The 12,205-nt window shown below is 46.0% G+C and overlaps 1 protein-coding gene across 3 annotated transcripts in view; it reads right to left on the bottom strand.

The window, feature by feature from the left end:
* Positions 1–820: 820 nt before the first annotated feature.
* PDE8A (phosphodiesterase 8A) overlaps positions 821–12,205 on the bottom strand; it is a 163,922-nt gene continuing 152,537 nt past the window's right edge. For 2 of the 3 annotated variants that reach the window (XM_035132259.3, XM_035132258.3), the window contains exons 18-22: positions 8,363–8,580; positions 6,997–7,129; positions 3,209–3,376; positions 2,078–2,207; positions 821–1,872 (exon numbers count right to left, since the gene is read on the bottom strand). In XM_035132259.3, the coding sequence (XP_034988150.3) occupies positions 1,766–1,872; positions 2,078–2,207; positions 3,209–3,376; positions 6,997–7,129; positions 8,363–8,580 (756 nt within the window). In that variant the 3' untranslated portion in view covers positions 821–1,765. Of the gene's footprint in view, positions 1,873–2,077; positions 2,208–3,208; positions 3,465–6,996; positions 7,130–8,362; positions 8,581–12,205 lie in introns of all 3 variants that reach the window. The other variant, XR_015946898.1, reaches the window with a different exon arrangement.

Here is a 12,205-nt window from a genome sequence, read left to right as displayed (position 1 = left end):
AATTTATTATTTATACCCCGCCCATCTGGCTGGGCTTTCCCTGCCACTCTGGGCGGCTTCCAACAAACATTAAAATACATCAAATATCACAGATTAAAAACTTCCCTAAACAGGGCTGCCTTTAGGTATTTTCTAAATGTCAGGTAGTTGTTTATCTCTCTGACCTCTGATGGGAGGGCGCCACTACCGAGAAGGCCCTCTGCCTGGTTCCCTGTAGTCCCGGCTGAACAATGGGGCTGGAGATGCTCCTTCAGGTATACTGGACTGAGGCCGTTTAGGGCTTTGAAGGTCAGCACCAACACATTGAATTGTGCTCGGAAACGTACTGGGAGAGTTGTTGAGCTTTTTGGGGGGAGCTGGAGTTGTTGTTGTTGTTGTTGTGCTTCTTTTTGCAGAGATCCCGTGCCTTGCAACAAGTCTGCCTGCCGCCCTACAGCTGAGGGGGAGCCGGCGGGCGGACTGTTTTTGCAGCGGGAAGCCTGCGTGCGCCAAAGCCACAGCATCTCTCACAGACGCAGAGTGCAGCAAAGCATTTTGTCACCCCCTTCGGAGGTGACACCCAGGGAGAACGGCACCCACTGCACCCACCGTGCTCCACCCATGCCTCACAGGCATTTATCTGAACCCCTCTCCAGTGCGGTGGTCTCTCTTTGCTTTCTCCAATCTGTGATCCTGGTCCACGATTCACCAACTCTGATACACACATAGCTCTGCAGCCTTTTCTATTTTTCTCTGAGCAGAACTACGTCCCACTTAAGAGGGACTCTCCAGGCATGCAGAGAGAATTTTTCATTTTGCTTGACGGCTCTCCAATGAGACCTTTGATAAAAACTTATTTTAATTAACATAAAACTGAACAATATTTCAACATACACACCTATCCTTACAGTGCAATAAAAATGTATCCTCATTGTACGGCGTTTTGCATTATGAAAATAAAATGCGTAACGAGTATGAATCATGTAAATCTGTAATGCATCTAAAGTTGGCTTTGGCTTTTAAAGTCTTTATAAATTCATAGAAAATATTGAACATCTAACAAAATAAATAAAACATATTTTAATCAAAGATGTCTAACGATCAGCTTCAAAAGATTTGCAGGTCGGGTGGGTTCGTTTGTTTACATTTGCTACTAAATTCATTTTAAAGAGACCTGGCTCTCAGTAGTGCTCAGAAGTGAATGATTGCGCCTTCTGCGATGTGAAAAAATAGAGCTATGTCCATTTCTCAGAAGACCCCCCCAAAAAAATCCTTCATAAAGGGTTTGCATGTCAAATAATGTTCAATGCAACTGGGTTTCCCCCTCCTCCTTTAAGTGCTCATTAAAAACTATCCTCATAACTGTTGAGACATCACCACCGGTGGAGATGTCTGCCTTCATTTGTAGATCCAATTAATGTGTTAAAATTGTCTCTTTTATAAGGAGGAGGCTATCTTCAAGCTTTGGAAATCTGGCATGTAGAGAATGCCCAAAATGAGACAAAACCAAAAAAAAGGTTCGCTTTCAAACCCTCTTCAGTACAGGCATCGCAGCAGTCCAGTGTAATTCAACTTGAAAGGCTCACTCAACACAGAGTCCCCTAGGTGGGAGGTTGCCAAGAGTCCACTGCTGACCTCAAGACATTCTTAGAACGCCCAAGTTCTCCAAAGCTGTGTACAGGAAGGCCTTGCTGTAATACTGAAGAGACCAAAACTAATCTGAAAATGCAAGTTTGTAGGGACGCCTCCAGATGGGCAATGTTCACACCACCAAGAGGCCCGGTTGCTATTCGGGGGGCGGTCGGAGGGTCCGTAGCTTCCTGTCATCCAGCCCCTTCCAGTATTTGAAGTTGTTGTCTAGATGCTGCATCAGATTTGGAAGGTCTGCAAAGGCTGGAGAAGAAAGGAAACAAAAGTGCTTACGTTCCTGCGGAATAAGACAGATGGGGGAAGGTGTCCAATGGCTCTGAACATTGCGTGCTAGAGGCCTGCTCTTTAGGTTCAATTAATTCAACACAGTCTTGTTATTCTAAGCAAATCTTAACAATATTCTGGATTGCCTAATGAGCAGCTGTCAATAGGATAAGAGGTTACTTACCATCCCAAGCGTCAAACATGTCGGTGATGAAATAATCAATGAAGGATATTTGAGATTTGGGGATGCTACAAGTATTCCGGTCAAAAACAGGCATCACAACAGGCAATCCTTGCCTTTTCTCGTCATCTGTCTGAAAAACACCCCCCCCCCCAAAGAAACCCATTGTTATAACTGTTTTGTCTATTATTGTTAATGAGCTCTCAACTTTTTATTATTTATTTATTTGAGCATTTTTAAGATGTTCTCTTGGCTAAAAAAATCAGCACCAGAAGCAGTATACCGAAGCATATGAAAAATCAAGATTATTGTATAATCTTAGAAAGTTGCAGAATCTTAAGATGGGTTGTGGTTGTGACCTGGTCTGAGAGCACACATAGGTTGACTGCTTTCATTTGGGGTCGATTTCAGAACAAGGAGGATATTATACTGAGCTAGGGTCAGAAATGAAGGGGGAGAAAGACACACCCACCTCCACATACCCTTGTCCTCCTAGGAAAATCATGTATTCTTCATTCATTCATTCAATTTCTATACCACTTTCCACTCACACGTGTCACAAAGAGGTTTTCATGCAATAAATAATAGAGTAGAACATCACAATTGCAACACAAATTATATAAAACAATTAACAAATCATCCATAAAACAACCACCTTCTATAAAACACTATTAACCAAACAACTTAAAAATACAGTGGTACCTCGGTTTAAGTACACAATTGGTTCCGGAAGTCTGTACTTAACCTGAAGCGTACTTAACCTGAAGGGAACTTTCCCATTGAAAGTAATGGAAAGTGGATTAATCCGTTCCAGATGGGTCCGTGGAGTACTTAAACTGAAAGTACTCAAACCAAAGCGTACTTAAACTGAGGTACGACTTAGACTAAACAGCACAGCCACAAGAAAAGCCGTGATATAAAGTTATTATAAAATTCACAAAGCATTACAGCACTCATAATCCACAAAACGATATTGACATTAACAAACTAACAACAAACTAAGCACTGTTGAACTCTCTCTCTCTCTCTCTCTCTCTCTCTCTCTCTCTCTCTCTCTCTCTCTCTCTCTCTCTCTCTCTCTTCCCCTCTCTCTTTCTCAGCTGAAATTTCTCCAGCTGGCCGGATCTCACCCACCTGTGCAAAATATTCCTCAGAGATGCGGCCTGCCCACTCGACACACTGTTCCAGGGGCCGACAGGGATTGGAAACATCAGCACACTTAATTAGCATGCGTTTGATCAGGATCCGGTTTTCGGGAGACGTGAGGACGGTTTTGATGGAATCGCTATCTCCGTTTGCACCCTTATCGAAAAGTTGACAAAAAGGTACCATCAGCATCTGTGCAGGAACTTCAAAGGCATCACGTATAAACAAAGAATCTTGTGGGAACCTTAAACATGAACAGATTCATAGTGGCTTTAAAGGATTAGAGTCTGCTTCGGATGCATGAACATACTTTCACACACATGGGACAGCAACCTGCAATGAACAGTAGGCTCAAGTTTTTAATTTTTGATGTATTGTGTTTTAATTTGTTGGATGCCACCCAGAGTGGCTGGGGTCACCCAGTCTGATGGGTGGCATATAGGTAAAGGTAAAGGGACCCCTGATCATTAGGTCCAGTCATGACCGACTCTGGGGTTGCGGTGCTTATCTCGCATTATTGGCCGAGGGAGCCGGTGTACAGTTTTCAGGTCATGTAGCCAGCATGACAAAGCCACTTCTGGCGAACCAGAGTAGCGCACGGAAACACCATTTACCTTCCCGCTGTAGCGGTACCTTTTTATCTATTTGCACTTTGACGTGCTTCCGAACTCTGGGACCGAGCAACGGGAGCTCACCCTGTCGCGGGGATTCGAACTGCCGACCTTCTGATCAGCAAGCCCTAGGCTCAGTGGTTTAACCCACAGCGCCACCCACATCTGGGTGGCATATAAATAACCTATTATTATTAGTTTTAATTTATTTATTTCACAAGCTTGATATACTGCTTGATTGTAATAAAGGTAAAAAGGTACAGTAAAGGTAAAGGACCCCTGGACAGTTAAGTCCAGTCAAAGGCGACTATGGGGTTGCGGCGTTCATCTCACTTTCAGGCCGAGGGACCCAGCGTTTGTCCACAGACAGCTTTCCGTGTCATGTGGCCAGTAGGACTAAACCACTTCTGGTGCAGCGGGACATCGTGACAGAAACCAGAGCGCATGGAAACACCATTTACCTTCCCGCTGCAGCAGTACCTATTTATCTACTTGCACTGGTGTGCTTTCAAACTGCTAGGTTGGCAGGAGCTGGGGCAGAGCAATGGGAGCTCACCCCGTTGTGGGAATTTGAACTGCCAACCTTCTGACCACTAAGCCCAAGAGGCTCAGTGCTTTAGACCACAGCGCCACCTGCGTCCTTTGATTGTAATAAAACTCAAAGTGGCTTACATAATAAAATAGTCAGTAGAAAACAACTATCTGAAACATTAGAAAAGTAAAAACATATGTTGAGAGTTATGTCAATCACTGTCAAACATCTACCCTCCCCCCCGATCATCCAAACTTCATTCGTTAACTACTTTCCCATATTTTCCCTCCCCTCTAAATTCGAATGGTTAAAGGAAACCCCTACTGTTATCCATGCAAGCTTATGGGGGGGAAAGTGTGATTTCAGTTGGAGCCAATCAGTATGGAATTAGGAAAAGCAGCTGGTTTTGGTCAATTTAGACACCGAAAAAGGCTTTGATCTCGCATGGAAGAGCCCAGCCACTCAGCCTGGAGTCCAGAGTCTGGCCCTCTGTGTGGCATTGCCATTTGATCAAGTTTCCGAATGGCACTTCAATGGGACCCCATTGTTCATCAAGGACCAACTGCTGAGATGACCAAAGGAACTGGGGCTTCAGTTCTCGTTGCGCTGACTTCAAAATACTTGGGCCTGATCCAACTTTTCGCTGAATGAATGGAAAGATTTCAAGGGAAGCTCAAAGGAGCCCTTTGTGAAGAAGCTAAAAACAGCCACCTCCTGCACAGTTGTGTACAAAGGGCAGCAGACTCGGAGGAAGCCTTCAACCCACAATGTAAAAGTAAACACATTAAAGGACGAGCAGAGCAGACGGGGACCTCAGTTTCCAGCTTTCTCGTCCTTCAGCAGCATAGATTTCCTTTTTAACTGCAAGGAGAAATTGCTTTCCTTTGGGGGGGGGTTGCACAGTGTTTGTGTGTGTGGGTTGTCAAACCACAACAAAACCAACCCGTCGGAACTGGCAAGTTACTTGTTGGGAGATGCCAAATCTCTGCTCTCAAAATCCTGAAACCGTTCCTCTCAGCCACTTTCAAAGGGAGACAGATGGAGGTGTGAATAAATGAAAAGGGCAGGCCAGTTGCAACTGCAAAGCGAGGAGAGGCCTAAAACTGCACTTATAAGAGAATGTGGTACAGAAAAGAAAATAAGACCTTTTTTAAAAAATAAAAAAGGCATGAAAAATCCAGCAGCAAATGTGATTTATTTGCCCTTATCCAACGGCTGCTTTGTACCCTTACCCTTTTAAAATGTGTGCATGCAAAAAACAAATAAACAAACAAACATTTTATATATGGAGGAAAGGTGAAACTTGCAGCTCTCTCTAAAAGACAAGTAAGAGGCAACATGATGGAAGTGTGCAAAAATTATTCACGGCCCTGGAGGAAGAGAAGTTTTTCCCCCTCTCCCATGACACTAAAACTCAGGGACATCCACTGAAGCTAATGTTGGAAGATTCCGGACAGATAAAATAAAGCACTTCTTTATAGGGTGCATAGTTAAAACGATGGAATTACTGGTAGCCACCGACTTGGATGGCTTTAAAAGAGGGTTAGGCAGACTCATGGAAGAATAAGGCCATCGCCGCCGTGGCGCTGTGGTCTAAACCACTGAGCCTTTTGGGGTTGCCAATCAAAAGATCGATGGTTTGAATCCCCGAGACAGGCTGAGCTCCCGTTGCTCCTGCCAACCTAGCAGTTCGAAAGCACAGCAGTGCAAGTAGATAAATAGGTAGCACTGTGGCAGGAAGGTAAACGGCGTTTCCCTGCGCTCTGGCTTCCGTCACGGTGTCCCGTTGCACCAGAAGCGGATTAGTCATGCTGGCCACATGACCCGGAAAGCTGTCTGTGGACAAACGCCAGCTCCCTCGGCCTGAAGGCGAGATGAACGCCACAACCCCATAGCCGTCTTTGACTGGACTTAACCGTCCAGGGGTCCTTTACCTTTACCTACTAACCACAATGGCTATATTCCATCTCCACTGGCAGAGTATGCCTTTGAATTCCAGTTGTTGGGAATCTCAAGGAGAGGAAACGCCGTTGCACTCAAGTTGTGCATCTTAGGCATCTGCTTGACCACTGGGAGGAGAGGATGTCAGACCAGATGGGCCACCCAGCAGCCTCTTCTTTCTTAGGGAAATGATCTGTTCTTACCAACAGGCTAGCTTTCCACAAGCTAATAGATGGCCATTTAGATAAGGGCCATTCACAAACCTACTTCCAGGATGCTGTTCAGCGGCAGTGTCCTTTTGCTCTTATGCCAAGAAGGATGGGACAGGGGCGAAGCAATGGTGGGGGCATAGCCCCGGGGGCATGGTTTTGAGTGGGGCGCAAACCACCTTCATTCTAGGATGCGGTAAAGTCCCCTGGAAACTACCACATACCTGCTTTCTCTCTCTCTTAAAAAACAACATTTGCTTTGCATAATAATAATAATAATAATAATAATAATAATAATAATAATACACTGGCTCTTTGGCTAGAAATAGGGAAAATCTGAAAGATGTATAGGAGAAAGGATTTGCTTAGATGCCATTTCACGAAGCAGCGTGAAATTTGCAGGCCAATTAACTCCCAAATTAAGTAATAAATTAACATTTTATTACTTTCGCGTCTCCTTGCCTTCCCCGGAGAGCCTCTTACCCCGTTCTCTTCGAGCGCTGCCAGCGGCTTGTTGATGCTGTTGACAAACTTGTTGACGTGCTCAAAGTGCTTGGTCATTTCTGTGGCTAGGACCATGTCGATAATGGCCTGCCGGAGGGTTCGGTATTCATTCCTGTGTAAAGAAGGGACGTGTGGGAAATGAGTGCTCACACATCCTTTTGCGGGCGCCCTTTGCGGGACTGTGCGCAGCACCTCGAGCCACGTGGGACTCACCAGCTGGTTGGGCTAGCCCGCCTCCCTGCGCTAGTCATTGGGGGTTCCTGGCAAACCCCAGTTAGCCTATCAGTGCTGAGTGGAGGCGGGGCCAGTTGCATAAATAGGAGGCAGAGCCAGCAACAAACATGTGGTCGGCTCCAGAGTATATCTGAAAGGTTTAATAAAGTTGTGGCCAATTTTTATTTCCATAACATGTTGTCACGAGTCCTTATTCCTTCTGGTGGTCTCTTGGGGCCAGGGGAAGGGGGGTCTCCATCTGGGTGGGCAATGCATGGGCTCAAGGTCATCTTGTCTAGATTCTGACTGAAAAGCTTTCTGATTGAAAACTTGGGAACAATCCAAACAACATGCAGAGCTTCATAGTTTACTAGAGTTGTCAAGCAATAAAAAAAAATTCAGTCTGTTAATCCTTTGCATTTTGAACCACTTAACCAACTGATTTGACTTTAAAAGGAACCGTGTTCTAATTCTCCAGATAGTTTTTTTAACCCTATTTCAACAACAGAACCGTAATAAGACTCAGAACAACAGCACCAGTAATTCAAATTCAAAGGTCCTGAAATTGACCCCTTTTGATTCATCCACTAGAATTTTAGTGATAAAGTTGATAAATCTAAAACTAAATTTTCAGTTCCTTAACCTGCTGCTTAAATGTGCAGACAATCAATGAAGGAGATTTCTCAAGGCATTAGTACTCTAGAATGCAGGTGGGGAATATGTGTGAATGCCTCTCTCGCTGTATCAAAATTTCCTTGCATGTTAGCACATGGGGAGAACCTTTTTCCTGATGTTCTAGCTTTCCACATGCAGGCAAAGGTGGCAGTGCTTTTCACTGGGAGGCAGTTCAAATATGTGATCCTCACCTTCATTAGGGAGTGGCATAGTCCCTAAAGGTCTGTACCCAAGTGCTTTTTTCCTGACCCTCTGAATCAGCCCTTAGGTTTATGAGATCTTAGGGAGCTGTTTCACAATCCTTCCTACCAGTTCCTCCAATATGTATATCGCCCTCCAATGCCATTTTTGTCTCCTTTTGTTTCCTTGCCGTTTCCTTTATGAAAATGTCATTTCAAGGTATGTAGAGACTACAGTATAGCCTAAGCATGGCAGATCCCCCGTTTTGAAAACTCACCTCTCCATGTTTTTAAAAATATTGCATTTATCGTCCCGCGTGGTGATCTGGAAGGCCAAGGCGGCATGGTGGCTCTCCAACACTGCCGTATCGTTGTACAAAATGGCCAGCTCACTTCCTGCATTGCACAGGAAGGAATTTGTTCGGCCGGGATGATCCACGTCATGAACAGTGGCAGCAATCAGAGCAGCAACTTCATCAATGGGATCCAAGGTTTGCTGGGGGGGGGGAGAGAGAAAGATGAGAAGGGTGTTTAGTAAGGGTCCCAAGAGACCATTGGGCTTATCCTGCATGTTTCTACTTTTATGTCAAACTCTCCCAGCTTGCAGAAAGCTAAGTCATAGGGCAAATGCTTACTTCTAACCGACTTAGCTTCTCCACACAAGGCTGTTTAGATGATGATAATAATAATAATAATAATAATAATAATAATAATAATAATAATAATAATAATAATTTATTTATACCCCGCCCATCTGGCTGGGTTTTCCCAGCCACTTTGGGCAGCTTACAACAGAATATTAAAATACAATAATCTATTAAACATTAAAAGCCTCCCTGAACAGGGCTGCCTTCAGATGTCTTCTAAAAGTCTGGTAGTTGTTTTCCTCTTTGACATCTGTTGGGAGGGCATTCCACAGGGCAGGCGCCACCACCGAGAAGGCCCTCTGCCTAGTTCCCTGCAACTTGGCTTCTCGCAACGAGGGAACCGCCAGAAGGCCCTCGGTGCTGGACCTCAGTGTCCGGGCAGAATGATGGAGGTGGAGACGCTCCTTCAGGTATACTGGACCGAGATGAGATTTAGTCATTGCTTCTCCCCAAAAATCCTAGAAACTTTAGTTTGCTAAGAGTGCTGAGAGTTATCAGGAGACCCCTTTTCCCCCTCACAGAGCTACGGTTCCTAGAGTTCCCTGGGAAGAGGGGCTGATTGCTAAACCACTCTGAGAAACGTAGCTCTCAGACCCTCCAACTGTCCCTATTTTCCAGGGACAGTCCAGGATTTACAGAAGCTGTCCCAGTTTCTGATTTGACACCAGAATGTCCCACTTTTCTTTAGGATGTCCTATTTTCATCGGAGAAATGTTGGAAGGTATGGAGTTACGCGACCCTTGAGCCAAGGAAATAAGTAACTATACAACCTTTGGAAAACACCTGAAGGCATAGGGAAGATTTAAAATGTTTCATGTTTTATTATGCTTTTATATATGTTGGAAGCCACCCAGAGTGGCTGGGGCTACCCAGTCAGATGGGCAGTGTATAAATAAATTATTATTATTATTATTATTATTATTAGTTGTTGTTGTTGTTGTTGTTGTTGTTGAATGTGACGTTCCTATTTTCACTGGAGAAATGCTGGAGGGTATGAGCTCTGTGAGGGCAATGGGGGTCTCCGAACAACTCTCAGCTCCCTTAACTACAGCTCCCAGGATTCTTTGGGGGAAGCCATGACTGCTTCAAGTGGTATGATACTGCTTTAAATATATAATGCAGATGGAGCCTTAGATGAGGGGGCTTTTTCAAACCAGTCCAGGATGCAGTAAAATTCTCGGAAAACATTTCCAGCACATGCCTGCTTGCCTGCCTATCCAGATCTAGATGAATTACTGAAAACATTTATTCCCCCTTCATAATGACTGAGGCAGGAACCTTGAGCTCAAAAGTGGAGGGATAAACACAAATAAAAACAGTAAAAATACAGCGATTTAATATCGAAAGTGGCAACAGGAGGAGAGAGGGAGGGAGAGAGAAAGGAGGAGGAGACCCCCACTGGCTGCTGGAGTAGTTGTTAATGGTCCCCTCTAGCACATTGGGGCCATTTACATTCACTACCTTGAAGGTGGCGCTGTGATCTAAACCACTGAGCCTAGGGCTTGCCGATCAGAAGGTTGGTGGTTTGAATCCCTGCAACGGGGTGGTGAGCTCCCATTGTTCGGTCCCAGCTCCTGCCAACCTAGCAGTTTGAAAGCACACTAGTGCAAGTAGATAAATAGGTACCACTCCGGCAGGAAGGTAAACGGTATTTCCATGCGCTGCTCTGGTTCGCCAGAAGCGGCTTGGTCATGCTGGCCACATGACCCAGAAGCTGACTGCGGAAAATGCCAGCTCCCTCGGCCTATAGAGCGAGATGAGCATCACACCCCAGAGTCATCCGCGACTGGACCTAATGGTCAGGAGTACCTTTACCTTTACCCTGGAGAAAGTATCCTGAAAAAGGCAGGCAGACAAGCAGGCAAGATGACCATAGGCAACTTCTGGTTTGTCTCCTTCCCCACCACAGGGAGGCAGGCGAATATGACCCTAGCAGGGGCCAGCAAACGTTTTCAGCAGGGGGCTGGTCCACTGTTCCTCAGACCTTGGGGGCGGACGGTGGACTATATTTTGAAAAAGACCACACGAACGAATTCCTATGCCCCACAAATAACCCAGAGATGCATTTTAAATAAAAGGACACATTCTACTCATGTAAAAACACTGATTCCCAGACCATCCGTGGGCCGGACTTAGAAGGCAACTGGGCCGAATCCGGCGGCCCCCGGGTCTTAGTTTGCCTACCTATGCCCTAGACACTTGGCTCCTGTGTGGACTGCCCTCTTCCCAACACAGGGGAGCCTACAAACAACTGCCTTGCAGGAAGGATTTCAAGAAAATGGAGCAAGCAAGCACCTGCTCCTGTTTCATCTGGGCTGCCCCTTATATAAACAGCCTCTGTGATTTATCCTCTCAAGAATAAACTAATCAGCTCCCCCCCTCCAAGCTCAGTGCTTCTGATAAATGCAGTTACGAAATGGGAGGAAAACTTGTGTTTCTTATGATCTCACGCTTTCAGGGTGTGTCAAGAATCACTTGCCCTTTAAAGGAGCCCAAGCCCTGAGTTTCTACATGAAACAGCCAAATCGGAAGCAAAAGGGAGTTGTTTTGCACAGAGCTGCAACAGGCAGTCCCTACACTGCCTCTCTGCAGGGGGAGCCCCTGAGCCATAGGTGCCAACTTCCAGATTGAAAAATCCGGGATCGGCAGCCACGCGGCACCGGAAGTCGCGCTGCGGCCATTTTGGAACTGGGCAGAGCAGCGCCGGAAGTCGCTTCTACGCATGCTCTGCCCATTTTCAAAATGGCTGCAGTGCCAGAAATCGCTTCTGCGCATGTCCAGAGACTCCAGACATGCGCAGAAGGAGCCTCCCCGGGCCGGTAAGAATCCGGGGGATTTATGGGGTTTTTAAAAATCCGGGCTGCCAGCGGGAAACGGCTGGAAAAACGGGGGTTTCCCGGGGAATAAGGGAGGCTTGGCAGCTATGCCCTGAGCAACCTAACCAAGTTCGGTGCAGAATTGTGGCTTGCAAGAATCACAACCCTGAGAAGAGGCTGCTTGGAAGGTGGCAAGGCCAGAAGTGCAATGAGTGGCCTCCTCAGCGGCTACTTTCTGCTTTCTTGCAATGCGCCAGCAGTTCCCTGGCGCCCAGGAGACAGACTTCTTGCAGCGCATAGTTAAACTATGGAACTCCCTCCCACAGGAGGCAGAGATGCCCATGAGCTAGGATGGCGTTAAAAGAGGTTTGGACAAATGCTCCTCTGGCGTTCTTACAGTGCCAAAACCATGATTGCAATCTGTCTAGTGTGCACGTTTGCACACGTGTGTGAATTATGCAACACTGGGGCTATGCATGTCAAAGTTGGTACCTCCAATCCGAAGGACCAAATAACAGGTGATGGGAAGGCCCCTTCTCAATCTGGGACCCTAGAGAGTCACTACCAGTCAATTCTGTGCTAGGTGGACAAACTGGTCTGGTCTTGTAATGGACTGGCTGGATGCATAGCAGTGGTGGGAGGCACTAGCTGGGGAACC

Source organism: Zootoca vivipara, chromosome 13 (genome assembly GCF_965207765.1).
Source record: "Zootoca vivipara chromosome 13, rZooViv2.hap1.1, whole genome shotgun sequence".
Classification (NCBI taxonomy): domain Eukaryota; kingdom Metazoa; phylum Chordata; class Lepidosauria; order Squamata; family Lacertidae; genus Zootoca; species Zootoca vivipara.
The sequence above is the reverse complement of the archived record's forward strand: the minus strand, read 5'-3'. Positions and strand labels throughout refer to the sequence as shown.